The sequence below is a fragment of the Penaeus japonicus genome, unplaced genomic scaffold, assembly GCF_977035675.1.
Source record: "Penaeus japonicus unplaced genomic scaffold, GWHDUDI00000001_assembly GWHDUDI00000040, whole genome shotgun sequence".
In the NCBI taxonomy this organism is placed as follows: domain Eukaryota; kingdom Metazoa; phylum Arthropoda; class Malacostraca; order Decapoda; family Penaeidae; genus Penaeus; species Penaeus japonicus.
In genome coordinates this window covers 14437089-14457088 of record NW_028234442.1, presented here as the reverse complement: position 1 = coordinate 14457088, position 20000 = coordinate 14437089, and the positions used below count along the sequence as shown (strand labels likewise).

The following is a 20000-nucleotide window of genomic DNA, read 5'->3' as shown; positions in this document are numbered from 1 at the left end:
TTTCCACTGTAATTTTCTTTCTTGGAAAACTAGGCTAATGTTTAGGAGATTCCGCAGTGGCTTTCAGAGCTGGATTTTTTTTTTTCATTATTCCATTAGTTCACCATAAATGTACATAAAACTTATCGTAATCAATTACGGTAGGCTTACAATCAGAAATCCAACCTATTAGTGGTGGAGGGTTGTGGGATCGCTGCGACCTCCGTGCTAAGTGCTCTGACAAAGGACAGCAGACCTCCACCAAGTATATATTCCGGCAAGAGAGTACTTGGACTGTCCCTCACACGATAATAAGTGTTCAGCTCTACAAGCTCTGTCTTTACAGAGGTGTACGTGATTGGAGGTGTGTTGGCTTTAGTCGAAGTGCTGAAAGGTACGGAGGTTTTGTCAATCAGCTAGTGGCTTGTAGTGTGACATGCAGTTATCTCTGAAACATTTATCGATTGTAGATTCTTATGTGTAGTCAATTGCAATTGGTAGTAATATGCTTGAAGAATAGTGTTTGGAGTTTTTTATTTTGGGTATCACTTACAACTGAAAATGATTGCAATCTGGCCAGTTTTCTGTATTTTTGTCTAACTTACCAAACTACTCTGGACCTAACCTAACCTAACCTAAAAGGGGGTTGGTCGCTCCAACCTAACCTAACCTGAAATCCCCTAGTCCACTGTTATCATAAAAGTGGTAACCTAGAAGAGAACTAGTCTGACTGATTTTGAGAAAAAGGGTGGTGTGGTCAGCTTTTATGGATTGAGTTGAACAACAGAAGGAAGGTCAAATTTGTAGGTGCCCACCAATGCTTGATTCATCTTCAATCATTTTAAAAGATTCATTGTGTTATTATAATTTTTTGTTCTATAATATCTCAATTAAGAACATAGATTGGGAAATGCAAAATCATAAAATATATGAAACAAGGTGAAATATGTTTTGTACATTCATAGAGTACAAATATATATTATATATATACATATATATATATATATATATATATATATATATATATATATATATATATATATATATATTGTTTTGAAAGTTTGTTTGAATATTATATTTATTTTATTTTAGCCAAATTACAACCTTAGGTATACTGGGACCATCGGTAGTGTAATGTGCTTGGCTGTTGACTAGGTGGGTTTCCAAACACATGGGTTATTTCCAGTGCCTTATTCTTTGTTATATTCTAACCTCTTATTAGCAGTTCAGATTGTAACTTGTTATTTAGAATTGAGACAAAGAGGAACATTGCTGTATTTGTTTCAGCTACATATAAAAAATTGAAGAAATTGATATCATTGTTTTTTGTTATACTATACATATTGTATATATATCAAATATATTGGATTATTGAATATATCATAAATTTTGTTTATTTTATGAATTTTATAGATATTGTATGTATCTTACATATGTTATGTATATATCTATCTATCTCTCTATCTCTATATATATTTATATAAATGTATATATAGTCATGTATTTTATAGATATGTGTGTATATATATAAATGTATATTTATATATATATTTATTATATATATTTAAATATATATATAAATATATATATATATTTATATTTATATTTATTATATACATTTAAATATATATATACAGAACAAACATAATTATACATATACATCCATTTTTGTATATAATCCCCATAATATATATATTTATATATATATATTATATATATATTTATATATATATATTATGTATATATATATATATATATTTTGTATAAGTATATATGTATATTATATTGTATATGTATATATGTATATTATAATTGTGTATATGTATATATGTATATTATATTTATATGTATATATATTATTATATGTATGTATATTATGTTATATATTATATATGTATAATATATATATATATACTATGTGAATCTAAATATATATTAAGCAATATATGCCACATAATAAATATATATCTAATCTATGCATTATTCTATGCAAATATATATATATATATATATATATATATATATATATATATTTATATATATATTATATATTTATATTATGTATATGATATATATATCTATGTATAGACTATTAATATATTTGTATATATATATATATATGTATATTCTATCTATATATATATATATGTATATATATATCTCTATGTTATATATATATATCTATTATATATAATATATATATATATATTATATAATCTATATATCTAGGTATATATTATGTATATATATATATATATATATATATAAATATATATTATATATAATATAGGTAACTATGTATATATATTAATATTATAATATAGAAAATGTATAAAATATATTACATGTATCTATGTATATATATATATAAAATATATTATATATTTGTTTATATATATATATATATTATATATATATAATAGAATATATAATATATATAATATATATATGTATGTATTTATATATCTATGTATATATATATATCTATGTATGTATATGTACATATATATGTATATAAATATCTTGATCCTCTATGAGTACTTTACAACAGAAAAATCAAATTCTTAGAAAATTTTATGCAACCATAGATATGTGGTAATACCTGCATTTAAACTTGGCACAAAATCTTGAGTGGCTTATGTAATTATTTGCTAATACATTAATTTCCAATGCCACAGAAAAAAATCAGCCAGGAATTTAGTTCTGAAAATGATAGGAAATGTTCACAAAGAAGTTGTTTTGAGTGAGGTAATGGAATTTAGAATTCCCTAAGACAAATGCTGAAAAGGGGATATAAGTTATGTGATGTTGAAAAGGTACTGTTATAAATGGTTATGAGTAATTTCACAACACATGATAGGGATTTTACATTTCCATCTTGTATCACCTGTGGAATTATGGGAATAGATAAGCTCTTGAGACATCACAGTTCATTTCATGGTGTGGTTTTGGAACTGACTAAGCACATAGTTATTCAAGTATGTATGTACTGTTAGGCTGTAGGAGGAAAATTTCCTTGTTTGGAATATCAAAGATTATTGAGGGAAGGATATATTGGGTTAATACTTTCCTTAAATCGTTATCTTAGTTTCGTCTGTTGATATATGTTCCTTAGTCTGCAAAAAATCCATGAAAAACAGCAGTAAGGAAGGAGATTACAAACACCACTGTTTCACACCCATTTTCCTCTGTGCTTGCAAAGGCAGAACAGGGAGTTGCAAGAGCAGTTAGTATGCATGTGTGTGTGCATGCATCGTTAGGATGAGGTTGAGGTGGGACTCCTTCCCCAGCCCAAGATCTCTTAGATGCATTCTTATTGAACTTGCATGTTACCATGGGGACGGAGAGAAAGAAAACGGAGAGTGGACGGTGCGCACTTTTGTGGCCCGTTGGTTTCTGTCTTTATTTTCTGTCAAAATTTGGATTGGGATGTATTCTTTGTAAAAACTTCCATGTTATGATGACGGTCTTTGAGAAAGAAGATGGAAAGTGGTCAGTGTGCACTTTTGTTACAATTTTCTTTTGAATATTTTGTCAAAATCAGGGTATAGATACGATTATATATTTTGATATATGTTTTATAGTCTATGGAAATGTTTTACACCTATTGAAAGTGGTTTTTGATGTCCAAGCTTCATTTGGTATATTTATTTAATTAATTTTTGTTGTTATTAATTTTCCGTGTTTACCTTAAAAGATGTTATTAAAAAAGAAAAGAAAAAAAAGAAAAAGGTTTGTATCTTTCAAGGCTAAATGAATTTAATTTGAATTGTTTAAACTTCTGCTAAGCCCATACTTTTTTGGGCAATACAAAGTAGCCATAGTATATCTTAAAGAATCAATTACATTTAATTTTGAATCTGGTGTATCTGGATTTTAAGAAAATTTTATTGCATTTTTTTATGTTCATTTATCATTATTATCTGTATTATGTGTATTGCTTTTTTATTAATTATTATTATTGATATTATTATTATTACAATTATTTTTATAATTATTATTATTGTTGTTATTATTATTATTATTATTATTATTGTATTTATTATTATGATTATTTTTATTGTTATTATTTTTCTTCTTATCATCATCATCATCATCATCATCATCATCAATCAGTCATCATCATTCTTGTTATTTTATTTTTCTCATTTGTATTTATCTTTCTTTAAAAAAAAAATTATTGATATTTTTTATCATTAGTATATATTTTTATTTATACTATTATTATCTCTTTTGGGTTGTGGTTGCTATTATGATCACTATCATTATCATTATCATTGTTCACATTACTTATTGAATTGTTCAATTTTTTATTATATTTACTTTTTTTTTCCCTAGGCATTGTAAAGAATACCAATTATAGACAGATATACAAGTTACAATACTAGTTGCAGTATCATACCTTGGTTCAAATGATCTCTAAAGAGAGAATTAGTTAAAATTAGATAAAATTAGAATTAGATAAAAATATTGCACAGCGATTTGAGAAAAGATGGAATATTTAGGGTGTATTTTGAAAGTGTTCAAAAGATCTTTAGTGGCTTGAATGATTGATTATATAAGCCGATGGATATTTTTCATCCTTTCTTTATTTGCGCTAGAAGAAGTTTATTGAAGTTTAAGATGTGACGGAGTTTCTGTCGTTGGTCTGGGACCAAAGAAGGGACAATTCCACGACAGGAGATGAAGATGTAATGGCAGAAAGACCCACTATATATATAGAAAATATTTTGTGTATGAGTTGAATATTTTTACTATTCAAGATCTTCATTGAGAGAGTGAGAAAGAGAAGAGGAATAGGAAGGCATTTTGATCAACGGAAAGATGAAAGTGTAAGATAGGAAAAAAAAAGAGACAGACACAGAGATGAGAGAGAATGTGATTGTTCATGCAATTTCGTCCTGGTCTTGGGAAGTGTATGCGTTGCACATCATTGCCACTGATTCGCATGCAAATTGGCCTGGAGGTGTGCTGTCTGAGGAGATTAGCAGAGTGGGCGAATCTGTGCATAGGGATTTCCAATCTGGGAGACCTTGAGATTCAGTGGGATTGGAATGCTCTGAGGTCGGGTGTGAATTGTCAAAGAGGGGGGGGGGAGGTTAAGGCTGCTACTGCCAGACCAGGGGAATGCATGTTGTGTTGATGGTGTACTCTGTGTGTGTGTGTCTGTCTGTCTGTCTGTCTGTCTGTCTGTCTGTCTGTCTGTCTGTGTGTCTGTCTTTCTGTCTGTGTTTGTGTGTTGGGGGGGTGTTTGGGTGTGTATTATTTGTATGAATACTTATGTTTAGATATATGTATGTATTTCATATTTGTATAGATTTATATACATTTACAAGCATGTGTGTATCTATCTATCTATCTACACACACACACACACACACACACACACACACACACACACACACACACACACACACACACACACACACACACATACATACATACATACATACATACATACATACATACATACATACATACATACATACATACATACATACATACATACATACATACATACATACATACATACATACACTTACACTTACACTTACACATACATACTCATACACTCTCACACACTCTCACACACACAACTATCTATCTATCTATTGATGGTATTTATTTCTATACAGAATTGGGATAACAATACTTCCAATTACTGGGGAGTAGTATTGGTACTGGTTGAAAATAATACTAATGATAGCAATAACTTAAGAATAACATGCATTATATATACTAGATTCAGTTGATTTTGTAATTTAGATTTATTGTAGTTATCAGTTTACATAATCCAAGGATGGGCACAGGGATGTTTTATGTATATATATATATATATATATATATATATATATATATATATATATATATATATATATATATATATCTATATAATATATATATATATATATAATATATATTATATATATATATATATATATATATATATATATATATATATATATATATATATAAATGTATATATTTTCATAATGTAGTTTATTACATTTTACAATATAGTTATATAGAGTAAGATGATGCAGACTAATAAGGAATTGACTGGTAGGGAATTGTGCACAAAGCAAATTTAACTGATGGGTGTTTTCTTTCATTCACCTTTTCATTGCTCCTCAAATGGGGTGTTACATCCTCTCACACAGTCTTCAACATTAGACTACAGGATACAATACTTGCAACACTGTATTACATTGCAAAACTTTGAGAATTGAAAATTGACTTCCTGTCAATAATTATTGTACTATAAAATCTAGCCAAACCTGTTCCAAAAGGTATTGTCTGCACACACAAGCGCACACAAGCATGCACGTACTGCCCCATGCCCCTGCACATACACACAGATTTTTCCTTCATTAATTTTTATAGAATCACTTTTTCTTCTTCGCTTTAGGTAGAAAAGAAAGTTGCTTTTTAATTTATTTTTTTTTATTATTTAGTACCATAATAAGTTTGTAATTTTATAAACAAATGCTATAGTGTCTGACCTGGGAAAGTGTGAGAGTTGCTGGCTGGCTGAGTACAATTTGAAAAACATCTATACAGTCACACTTCGCTAGTGCTCATAACAATGTTCTGTGACTTTTTTTTATTATTATTATTATTATTAAAGAGAGATTTACAGTAAACAGATTTCCATGTGAATCTGTATCCACATTTTATACCATATAGACATTATATACTTCAACTTTGTTTACTAACACACACACACCCACTCTCACTAACTTGCTCACTCACTCACTCACTTGTTCACTCACTCGCTCACTCACTCACTCACTCACTCACTCACTCACTCACTCACTCACTCACTCACTCACACTCTCACGCATGCACTGATACACACACAATTGCAAAAGACTTGGCAAAAACAAGTTGACAAAGGTAGACAGCCAGTCATTCAGTTATGGTACAGAATTACTAAGCAATTCACTACATGCCAGTGACCTAAATTCATCCCTGTTTCCCACCTCCCCTTTTGTATGGGGTCTGCATGGGCCAGTGTGGCTATGCAAAGGCGTGGCTGTGGAATGTGTGACGTGCAGTTAGGGGATCGCCCATGCCTGACCCACAGGGGAACTCCACCCTCTGTGTGGATTTCCTCTTCCCATCCATTTCGCTCTCCTCTTACCCACTCATCTCCTGGCCCCCTTCTCCTACCTGCTCCTTCTCCTCTTACCCCCTCCTTCCCTCTCCTCCTCTTAATTCCACCTGTTACCTCCATCTTCTCTTATCCTCATCTCCTACCTCCTCCTTTTCCTCTTCCTCTCTTCTTCTTCTTTCTCCTCCTCCTACACACACACACATATATATATATATATAATATATATATATATATATATATATATATATATATATATATATATATTTATATATATATATATATTATATATATGTATATATATAATATATATATATGTAATATATATAATATATATATTATATATTATATATGTATATATATTATATATATATATGTATATATATATATATATATATATACATATATATATATATATATATATTATATATATATATGTATATATATATATAAATAAATATATATTTATATATATAATATTATGTATTTATATATATATATTATATATATGCTTATATACACACACATTTATATTTATGTTTATTTTTATGTTTATATGTATATTTATATTCATATTTATATTTATATGTATACATGCATGCATATATATATATATATGTATATATATATATATATATATATATATATATGTATATATATATATATATATATATATATATATATATATATATATATAATATATATATAATATATATATATATATATATATATTTATATATATATAATATATATATATATATATATATATATATATATTATATATATATATATTTAATCATGTGTGTGTGTGTGTGTGTGTGTGTGTGTGTGTGTGTGTGTGTGTGTGTGTGTGTGTGTGTGTGTGTGTGTGTGCGCGCGCGCGTGTGCATGTGCGTGCGTGTGTGTATGTGTTTACTTTTTTCAAAATTATGCTGTAAGCTCAACAAATGTGTCTTTTCTTAAATTTGATTTGCAGTGTTATCTGAGCATTTCCAAAGCATTTGAATTTCATCAGGAGATGAAAACATTTAGGAAAACATAATTTCTTCATATTTACTCTGGCAAGCATGTGTGTGCATATATAATCAAAAAGTTATTGATATTTTGATTCTATTAGCTTCCTGAAAATTTTGAAAGATGTAAAAGCATATTATACATAACTTGAATATTATGTTAAGCCTAATGTCATGTGTGGTAAAGATAAGTTTGTCCCTAATCAGTATCTTATCTTGATATCAAGTTCAGGAATGTTTTACCTATTTGAAATTGATTTTTGTTATTTCCGAAGGTCTGAGTGTGAATTTACAATGTCTTTTATTATTATTATGTATTAGTATATGTATATATATTATTTTTATTATTATCATTATTATTATTAATTTTTTTTTAATTATTATTATTATCATCATTATTATTATTGATATCAATATTATATGAATGTGTGTGTCAGTATATATATGTATATATATATATATATATATATATATATATATATATATATACATATATATATATATATTTATATATTTATATTTATATATCTATATATATATAAATTTATATATACAGTGGCCGCGAAAAGTTTGGGCGCAAAATTATAGGCGCCCAAAGTTTCCGCTACACTCAAAACATGCAAGAAATACAACTTTCCGCCCAAACTTTTCGCTATTTTTCAATGCTAGCGTTTGGAGCATCATTTAGCCGAGACAATACGCGCTACTTGGCAACTCTGCTCAGTTGCGCTCGGTGGCACTTGGAGTCAGTGTGTAAACATCTCTCACCGGTACTATGCTTTTTTTTGCTTTGGTCTCTTGTTTTTGTGCTTGATATCTCGATAATGGGAAGTGGTAAGAGCTGGAATGAGACACAGTTGTTACTATCATAGGCCTCTATAAGGAGGGTTATAAGTGTAAAGATATTGCTACTCGTGTGGGAATTGGAGTGCGTCAAGTGCAAAAGTGGACCAAGAAATTTCGAGATGGAGGAAGTGACACCATTCCTACCCCAAAGCCTCGCTCTGGTCGACCAAGGAAGATATCAAATCGTACTTCTATGGTAATTAACCGGTTAATTACCGTAGAAGTACGATTTGATATCTTCCTTGGTCGACCAGAGCGAGGCTTTGGGGTAGGAATGGTGTCACTTCCTCCATCTCGAAATTTCTTGGTCCACTTTTGCACTTGACGCACTCCAATTCCCACACGAGTAGCAATATCTTTACACTTATAACCCTCCTTATAGAGGGCTATGATAGTAACAACTGTGTCTCTTTCCAGCTCTTTACCACTTCCCATTATCGAGATATCAAGGCACAAAAACAAGAGACCAAAGCAAAAAAAAGCATAGTACCGGTGAGAGATGTTTACACACTGACTCCAAGTGCCACCGAGCGCAACTGAGCAGAGTTGCCAAGTAGCGCGTATTGTCTCGGCTAAATGATGCTCCAAACGCTAGCATTGAAAAATAGCGAAAAGTTTGGGCGGAAAGTTGTATTTCTTGCATGTTTTGAGTGTAGGGGAAACTTTAGGTGCCTATAATTTTGCGCCCTAAGTTGCGCGGGATCCCCTGTTATGGAAAATATATATTAAAATTTGAAATATTTAAAGTGGGGGGGTTAAATTGTGTTGTTGGGTGGTGTGGTGAGTTTTTGTGTTGTGTTTTTTGGTTTTTGTGTGTGTAATTTTAAAATTGTTATTAGAATTAAATTTATTATTAAATAAATGTGGGTTGGAGTGTGTGGGTGGTGATTTAATAATATGTATTTATTTATATTTATATATTATTAATGTATAAAGGATTATATTTTAAGTGGTTGGGGGTTGAGGGTTGTTGTGAATTTTTTATATTTTATTATTTATATAATTTATTTTTTTTTTATATTTTATTTTATATTTTTTTTTAAATATTTTTAGAATAATTTATATAAAAATTATATATATTTAAAATTTTTATATATATATTTATATATAGAATTTTTTTATTTTTTATTATATTTATTATATATTAATATAGATAGTTTAAAAAAAATAGATAGAAATTTTTATATTAAATAATATAAATTATATATTGTGTGGGGTGTTGGTTTTGTGTGTGTTGTGTTGGTGGGGTTGGGGTGGGAGTGTTTGGGTGGGTGTGGATTTATAAATTTATGTGTTTTTTGTTTGTGTGTGGTTTGTGAGGTGTGTGGTGTGTTTTTTTGTTGGGTGGTTGTTTGGTGTGGAGGGGGTGGGTTTGTGAGGTTGGTTGGTTTTTTAATAATTATATTTTAATTAAATTTTTGGGGTGTGAGTGGGTGTTGTGGTGAGTTTTGGTGTGGGGTTTTGGGGGTGGGTGTGTGTGTGGGGGAAAGGGTGTGTGTGGAGTTGGGTGGGGAGTGTGGGTGTTGTGAGTGGGTGTGGGAGTGGTGGTGTTGGGAGGTGTGTGGGTTTTAATATTAAATTTTGGTGGTGTGTGATGTGGGTTTTGTGAGTTTTGGGGTGTGTGAGGTGTGGTGTGTGAGGGGTTTGTGGGTGTGAGGGTGTGTGTTTGTTTTTGAGTTGTGGTGTGTGTGAGTTGTGTGGTGTGTGTGAGGGTTTGTTTTGTGGGGTGGGGTGTGTGTGAGTGGGGTTGTGGTTGAGGTGTTTGGTGTGTGAGGGGGTTGTGGGGGTTTGGAGGTTTGTGTGGTGGTTGGGTTTTGTGTGTGTGGTGGTGTGTGAGTGTGGGTGTGGGTTGAGTTTGTGGGTGTGTGTGAAAATGGTTTGGGTTTTGTGAGTTGTTGTGTGTGGGTGTGGGTTAGTTGTGTGGGGTGTTTTGTTGTGTGTTGTTTTGTGTTTTGGTGTGTGTTGTGTGTGAGTTTGGTTGTGTGGTGAGGGGGGGTGTGGGGGGGGGTGTGTGGTGGTGTGTGTGTGTGGTGTGTGTGTGTGGTGTGTGTGGGGTTGGTGTGTGTGGTGTTTGTGAGTGTTTTGTGGGTTGGAGTGTTTTTTGGTGGGTTTGTTTGGTGTGTGGTGAGTTTTGTGGTGTTGTGAGGGGTGTGGTTATATACTATATATATATTTATTATTATATTATATAATATTATATATAATCTATTATATATAATATAATAGATATTATATATTATATATTATATTATTATTTATTATAATTTATTTATATATATATATTTATTTATATATTAATATCTTTTTATTTATATATATATATATATTTTATATTATTTTATATATGTATATATATATATATATATATATATATATATTATTTAATATATATATTATATATATATATATAAATATATTATATATTATATACTATATATGTATATATATTATATATATATTTTTGAATTATATATATCTATTTAATATATTATATATTATATATTAATTATATATTTAGACTTAGTTTGATATATATATTTATATATAGATATATATATATATATTTGATATATATTTTATATTATATATATTATTTATATATATCATATATATATTTATAAATATATTATATATATATTTAAAGATTTATATAATATTATATTTTTTATAATTTGATATATATATATATTTTATATTATTTTATATATTATATATATATATTATATAAATATATATATTATATCTATATATATTTATATATTTTATATATTTTTTATATTTATATATATATATATTTATATATATTATATATAATTTATTATATATTTTTAAATATATCTAATATATTTATTCAATATATATTATATATATATTATATTACATATATTTTTTAAATTTATATATATTATATATGAATATATATATTTATATATATATATATATTTATTATTATTACATATATGTATATATATGTTTTATATTTGTTATAGTGTTTATAATATATATATATTATATATATATATATATTTATTCTATATATATATATACATATTATTATATATATATAGTATATATGTATATATATATATATATATATATTTATTTTTATATCATAAATATTTTTAATATATAAATATATATGAAATTATATATACTATATATATAATTATATATATATTATATATGTGATATATATATATAATATATAAGTTATATGAGTTTATATATATATATATATGCATATATATGTATATATATATCATTGCTTTCCTTATCTTTTCTTCCTGCTATTTTTAATTCTGAGGGTATGGAATGGACAGTTTTTTATATCAATATTTGTTATAAGTATTATCACCAAGCAGGGATGTGTGATATGAATCTCTCTCTGGTGGGCAAGGCTAATAAATATTTATAGGAGGTTAGGGAATGTCCGCAAAGGGGGGGGGGGGGGCGGGGGGAGATAGGGGGAGAGGGGGGAGGGAGGGGGGGGGGGGGGGGGGAAATGAAAGGGGGGGGAGGGTGAGGAGGAGGTTGGGGGGGGAGATAAAAGCAGAGACGAGTGATAATAAAAAAGTTTGGTGTTCTTCCACAGTACTAGCTTCCTGGTGTGACCCTCTAAGACTTTTTGTTGCATTGAGATGGGAAAGTAGTCTTAGACTATTTTAATTACATGTTGTAAGTCAACCCTCTGCCTTTCAGGATGGTGTCGAGACGGAGGTGGTGAGGAAGGTCCGATAATGTGGCAATACCAGACCGTCATGTTGCTGTACGTTAGCGGCACCTGATAAAGGTAGGATGGTTTAGTGGTTTAGGCCTGCGACCCCTTTTCCCATTTAGTATAATTGGGGTTTGATATTCATGTACTTTTGAAAATGATTTTTATTTTCAATATTTCATTATAGTTGATGTTTGTTTACGGTCTTTTTCTGAGCAGGTTAAAATGCCTTTCAAGTTGCGTCTAAAGAAGACCCGACAGTACAATGTGGTCTCCCGCAACGTGCTGGTCATCAGCGTCGAGCTTCTCGACAAGACCACCCTTGAGTGTACATTATCTGCAGACTCCACTGGCCAAGACTGCCTGCGCAATGTCTGCCAGAGGTTGTCTCTTCATCAGGTACTGGGGTTTTATATATCTTTATCTTTTAAAATAGTATTCCACTTATGACATAAGTTACTGACATAGCAAATGATTAAAAGATATATGTATATATATATATATATATATATATATATATATATATATATATATATATATATATATATATATATATATATATATATATATATACACATACACACACATTATGGCCATAATGGCCAAAGTATTTCATAACTTATTTTACCTAACCCTCTCTCTCCTCCTGTCTCCCTTCACTGACCCCTCCTAGCCCGAGTTCTTTGGGCTGCGTTACATGAGCAAGAAGCCGTACCCCAAAGTTCGATGGGTGGAGCTCGACCGTCCCCTGAAGAAACAGCTAGACAAATATGCTCAGTCTCCCAACCTTGCCTTGGCTGTCTTGTACTATATTCATGACGTCTCACTCCTGCAAGATGATGTCACAAGGTGAGTCACACAAATTAACTTACATAAAGGTACGTTAAGGTAAGTATGGTGATTTTAGAAGAGGGATTATTTTGACTGCAAAGGTAATAAATGTGGCTTTAGTTATAAGGGGGATACAATATATTGAACCTGCTTTTAGGATATTGTGGATCTACTCTATAGAAAGGTGGTTACTGAGGTTATATAGAAAATGAATCATAATGACTAGAAGTTAGAAATGTTATGGCTCTGTATGAAAGGGTTTACTATGGCTATACACAAAAGCAATGTCCATTGCTATTTATAATGGTAATTATCTTAGCTTGGGTGTGACAATCTTCCTTGGGAACCCAGGCTATCAGGGCATTAGGGACATCTGAACCTATTGCAACAGGGGCAAAATTATTTGTTGACAGTCAGCTAGAAAGTCAATGTAACATCAGGTTAGAACATGAAGTGTGGGCATTTGAAATTTGCCCTGTGTATCATTAGATTGTTTGAACAGCTATTTGTTTGAAAGGTTATGACTTTGGTTTGCAGAGTAGTAAAAAATATTAGTTAAAAATCCTTAATCTGTAATTTGATCACAAGAGGAAATATTGTAAATACCTTGGGCATATTACTCCACTTGAGGTATGAGGAATTAGAAATGAATATTTACTTACAAACAATAGTAGTTACAATTATTTTACTCTCATAATTGTTCTTAATGTTATCATCTTTACTAATGATATTAGTACTGTAATTGTTAATTAATCTAATTAATGCTTAAAATCTGCCTCCCCCCTCCCCTCCAGGCACAAGAAAGTGGAGATATCCCCCCCAATTTTTTTTTTTTACATTTTATTCTAAAATGATATGAAAGAAATCAATAAAGATATCTGTTTGTCTGTTTACACACCACTTAACTCTAGCCAGCATACATATAGGCCTACCTTTCAGCTGTGCCAGCTGTTATCTTGGCTGTTTATTTTAACAGTTCTTTACCTGCTTGTTTTATCATGAGGTATTTAGCTTTCATCTTACATGTTTGTTCTTGTTGCCCTATAAGAATGCAAGAGTAAATATCTCTTTATGCTCCCTTTTCTTTTGATGTAGTTGTGCCCTGGCTGCCCTCTGCTTGTAAATAGAGCAATGTCTAGCGTACTGGCTGTTCAAGTGTGATGGAGAAACATACATGTCATATGTGACTTGTGCATCTAGGTCCTTGCAAATCAAACTGTCTCACATCTTGTGTTGATATTGCTACCAAAATGTAGTGCAATTACATCATTGTTGCATTACACCTTTGTTATTAAAAGGGCACACTGTTTCATCCACACAATCTGCCCAAAGCAACTCTTTCTGCCGGAACCCAGAAACTCACCTCAGTATCAGAAACGCCCCTCAGTATCGTCACCCTTCATTTTTGTAGATTTGTCAGCCAAGAACAAAGTCACGTACGACAGATAAGTTATAGCCACCTTTTCCTTTACAGTAGAAAGATCCTGATGGCTGTTGTTGTCTCTTCCACAGATCTCACTATTTTCTTCAAGTTAAGCAAGATGTGTTGGAGGGCAAACTACGGTGTAACCATGAACAAGCTGTCCTCTTGGCCTCCTACAGTCTCCAAGGTAGAATATGAAGATACTGTGCCAGTTTCTTTAAGACTCATTGATTTGCCTTCTTTTGGTTTGTTGAGTAATTTTCCTGATAGATTTTATATTATTCTGATTGTCTTTTTATTATTAATTTTAAGTTTTTTAAAAATAATTTTTCATCCTTTTGTTTGTAAGTTTCTCATTATAATGTGCATTCAGAATCTCTCTTTCTTCTATATTATCTTTTTCATTTGTTTCAAAAGCAAAACAAAAAACACACATGACAATCTGTCTAGCTCTGCCACAACGACATATAATAATCCAATTTCCTTGTGTTGGCAGCTGAGTTTGGAGACCACCAGCCTGATCGTCACACAGCTGAATACCTCAAAGACTTCATGCTGTTCCCTAAGGTTTGCAATCAATTCTTTTGTCTTTTTTTTATGTCATTTTTGTGTATATATATGTATATTTCTCAATTTACTATTATTATTGTTGTTACTATTATTGTCATTCTTAATTATTATTATTGTTACTATTATTGTCATTCTTAATTGTTATTGTTGTTACTATTATTGTCATTCTTATCACTTTTTTATATATTTTTTTATATTCAGAAAACCTTTGTGTCCTTTCCATTTGACTAAGTTTTCCTTTGATATTCTGTTATTATTTCTATTATTATTCAGATTTTGAGCTTAGTGTCTGATCTGTAGTAAGATAATTTATATGTCTGATTGTTTTTTATATGATATTTACTTACAAGCATGCCAATCTTTCCCCCCATAAGCAGCAGGTGGTCAGCGAAGGCGAGGTGGCGGCACTCCTGGAGGCGGTCGTGTGGCAGTATTCGTCCCTCCAGAGCCTCGCACAGGCCCTGGCCGAGACCTACTACATCCTGGAAGCGCAGAGGCTCGATGGCTATGGCCAGGAAACTTTCATGGCAAGGGTGAGTGATAGAGAGACTTCTTTATCCTCCTCTTCCTAATCCTGTTCATTTTCTTTCCTTTCTTCCCACCACCTTTAATTTTTGCTTTCTTTTATCTATAATGTAATCATTATTCTCTTTCCATTTTTTGTTGTCTGCTCCTTTGTCTTCTGACACTTCTTTTTTTTATATTAACCCACTCACAACGGGGGCATTCTAGCCTTGAATGTCACAATGCTGGGGCTTTCGAATTCTTAGGCCTAAATCAATTAAATGGCTGGCACAATACTGTGCCGCCCAGCCACTGGGCTTTTGAATGAGCGGTACAGTACTGTACCACCCGTCCAGAGAGGGTTAATTCACTTTCATCATCATCTTTTTAGTTGATGGTGATTGCTAGTTAGATGTCCTTGTTTGTTGCTTTTGCATTTATTTGAATAATGCTCTGATTATCGATGTGCATCATTATTGGATATACACCGATATAATGCTCAAGCTTTAATAACCTTTTTATGCAGGACGAACGCGGCAGTGAGGTGTACCTGGGGACGTCACTCATTGGCATTGTGGTGCGGCCAGCTTCTGGACACACGCAATTTTTTTACAGGTAAGGGGAGATAGTCACTGTCTTGTTTGTCTTTTTTTTCATCATCATCTCCTTTTTTTCTTCTTTTTTTTATGTTTAATATTTGATGAAGCCCTGCTGAAAATTTTCTAGACTTAAAATAGACAACAGTCCTTCCAAGACTGTATTGGGGGGTGAAGTGTGTAGTATTGGATATTGCATAATTATAGTTTGCTTATATATATACATATATATATATATATATATATATATATATATATATATATATATATATATATATATATATATATATATATATATATATATATATATGTTTGTTTGTTTGTTTTCTGTGTGTGTGTGTGTGTGTGTGTGTGTGTGTGTGTGTGTGTGTGTGTGGGCGTGTGTGTGCGCGCGTGTGAGAGTGTGCGCGCGTGTGAGTGAGTGAGTGTGTAAGTGTGCGTGCTTTGCTCCAGCAAGTTTGTGTATGTGCACATTCATTTCATGAGACAGTACATTAGCACTCGCAGTAATCAATTCATTGAATTTTACAGATGGAATGACATCACCAATTTGGTGAACAACAAACGAACCTTTGGCATTGAGTGCCAGCGCACGGATGAGACAGTTCACTTCACGTTTGATGAGCCAGACGCGGCCAAATATGTGTGGAAGATGTGTGTCAAGCAGGTATGAGCTTTGATTAATAGTGATTGATGACAGTCATGTGTATGGTGATTGTTATTGTTATTGTTATTATTATTATTATCATTATCATCATAGTTATTATTATTATCATTATTATTATTATTGTTATTGTTATTGTTGTTATTAGTAGTAGTATTATCATTATCATTATTATTAACATTATTATTGTTAAGACGTATTGAGTGATTAATTTACATATATCATATTGTGCATATTAATAATCTTTGCTTAATATCTTTTCGATCTAGCACACATTTTACAAGCGAAAGCAGGAGATGCTTGAGGGTGGCTCAGCGGCAGAGACGCGCAGCCTGGCCATTCCTGATCTGCAGAGCTCGGTGATGACAGCACAGCTACACCACTCACAGCACCTCAATGCCTCGCATGAAATGGTATAATGATCAGTTTTTATTTGTGCATTTATTAGTATATTTTTTTTTATGGATATATTTATTTATTTTAAAAGCATTTTAGATTTGATTTTTTTTTATCAAGTGCAATTGTTTTATTCTATTTTAGAGAGCATACATTTATATTTCTTTAATGTTTTTACCAGTTTTTACTTTCCATTCCAAGAGGGATGATAATAGTGGAAGAAGAATCCCATTATTGCAATACAGTAACTATTAAGCATGACACAACAAGTGATAATTTCTATTGATAATTGCCCTGGCAGGTGGATGGTCGAGGGGGCATGGGGGAGTTGACGATGCAGAGCTCCGGGGACCAGGGACCCATGACCACCTATTCAAACACGTTGCCTCAGTTCGAGCTTTCGTATATTCAGCAAGTGAGTTCTTATTGTTCTGTTGTTATAAAGATGATGATGATTATTATTTTTGTTGTAATTATTATGATTATGATTGTGATTGTTATTGTGATTCTTAAGTTTATGTTTATTACAATTTTTGATGTTTGTAGTTGTAGTAGTAATATAATTGTTACTGTAGTTTTATGATTTTTCTAATGATTATGATTCCTATGTTTATTTTATTTCTTATTAATGTTATTATTAGTACTAGTAATGTTTGTATGATTAAATGCAATTTTATATATTTTTAACTAGATACCCAGAATACTCATCCTATGATAGTTATATGCACTTAAAGATATACCTGTATATGTATATATGAATTAATTTCACATGTTCTTTTCCCATTTAACACCAATCTGATATTTGTCCTCCAGTCTGGTGATGCTGGGGGCCATCTCAGCAGTGCCCTGGAATCTTCCAGCTCTCAGATGATCAGCGATCCTTCTTACGGGATGCTGTCACAGTCGGCCTACTCCCTCAATTCCCTCCATCACCCGCAAAACCCGGTGAGTTCAGTTCTCTGGTGCCATCTAGGGGTGGTGAGGGGGAGGTTTCAGTAAGCTTGAGGTCCTCCCTGTGACATGTAGGCTAGGAGATGAATTGGAGGTTGTGATTTGTGACTTATTTTTATGATTATTAGTTTTGTTATTTTTATTATTATTATTATTATTATTATTATTATTATTGTTATTATTATTATTATTACTATTGTTATTATCATTGTTGTTATTATTTATCTGTATTTATTTATTTATTTTATTTTATTTTTTATTTTTTTATTATTATTATTTTTTTTCCCTGTAAGGCATAGTTGATCATGTGTTTCTCTTATACCTTGATGTATTGCATTCCATGTGATATCGGTAACTAATGACCTCATCCTGATTCTCCCACAGGTTGTATTGGCATCCCATGGCCAGGTTTCACAAACCTCAGCCATGCAGCAACAGCAGCAGTCCCAACAGCAGCCACCCCCACAGCAGCCACAGCCACAGCCTCCTCAACAGCAGCAAACACAGCCAAGCCAGCAGCAGCACCACGATGCGACTGGTCAACAAGTGGCTTTGTATTCTTCCAACCTCAGTCTTCCTTCTACTCGTGGCAGCTTTAGAAGGTATTGCAAATTGTGACAAGTGATTGTAGATTTTTGCTTTATGATTTTGAAGATAAAAATAATTATTTTATTTTATCAGATTGAATTAAAGTTGATAGAAGAATTTATTTAGTGCATTTCATATAACAGTGCATTTGTTATGGGTCCATTAATAAGAGACACCATGCTAGAAAAATATCATGTCCCACCAACTGCTCATACTATTGTTTCTCTCCCTCCCTCCCTTCCCCCAGAACTCTCCTCCCGCAGTATCGACCCGCTCCCGACTATGAACAAGCTCTAGTACAAAAGTATGGGCCAGGAGTCAATCCGGCCAACATCCGTGCCACAATGCTCTACTCATCCCAGCCGGAGATCTCAAACAGACATGTTTTGGAAGGCCCCGCTCAGGAATGTAAGTCCTGGGAGTTTTTTTTTTATTGAAATTTGCTATGTCATGAATGTTTTCTTGCAGTATGGTAAGGAAAAGAGAAGAGGAGGAAAGGAGGAAAAGGGAAAGAAAAAGAAATTGTGATGTTGTTATGGCTGATTGCTTTTCTGTGGAAGCTTTTGCAGTTTGAATAATTTCTTTACATGACAAAAGAATTAACCTCTTTGTATTTATGAGGATTTACAGCACCTAGATTGGAGAGTAAAGATATAACTTGTAGGGCAATATGTGTAATGCTCTTGAAAATATTTTATCTCTTAAGTAGGCACACATGATAATAAAATCATGTGGGTAATTGCTGATACTTGTTGAGTAAACTAAAAGGTATTAGCCAAAGGTTTACTCATTAATGCCATGAACATGCAC

The 20000-nt window shown here is 31.5% G+C and overlaps 2 protein-coding genes across 4 annotated transcripts in view; one reads left to right on the top strand and one right to left on the bottom strand.

Moving 5' to 3' along the window:
• LOC122246048 (BTB/POZ domain-containing protein KCTD9) overlaps positions 1 to 20000 on the bottom strand; it is a 454156-nt gene that overhangs the window by 173930 nt on the left and 260226 nt on the right. The window lies entirely within an intron of this gene.
• Pez (protein tyrosine phosphatase non-receptor pez) overlaps positions 1 to 20000 on the top strand; it is a 36677-nt gene that overhangs the window by 838 nt on the left and 15839 nt on the right. Inside the window, exons 2-14 of one of the 2 annotated variants that reach the window (XM_043023338.2) lie at positions 12652 to 12742; positions 12887 to 13066; positions 13341 to 13516; positions 15011 to 15108; positions 15418 to 15488; positions 15869 to 16024; positions 16522 to 16610; positions 17123 to 17258; positions 17525 to 17668; positions 17953 to 18066; positions 18465 to 18596; positions 18987 to 19204; positions 19438 to 19598. In XM_043023338.2, the coding sequence (XP_042879272.2) occupies positions 12893 to 13066; positions 13341 to 13516; positions 15011 to 15108; positions 15418 to 15488; positions 15869 to 16024; positions 16522 to 16610; positions 17123 to 17258; positions 17525 to 17668; positions 17953 to 18066; positions 18465 to 18596; positions 18987 to 19204; positions 19438 to 19598 (1669 nt within the window). In that variant the 5' untranslated portion in view covers positions 12652 to 12742; positions 12887 to 12892. Of the gene's footprint in view, positions 1 to 12651; positions 12743 to 12886; positions 13067 to 13340; positions 13517 to 15010; positions 15109 to 15417; positions 15489 to 15865; positions 16025 to 16521; positions 16611 to 17122; positions 17259 to 17524; positions 17669 to 17952; positions 18067 to 18464; positions 18597 to 18986; positions 19205 to 19437; positions 19599 to 20000 lie in introns of both variants that reach the window. The other variant, XM_043023337.2, reaches the window with a different exon arrangement.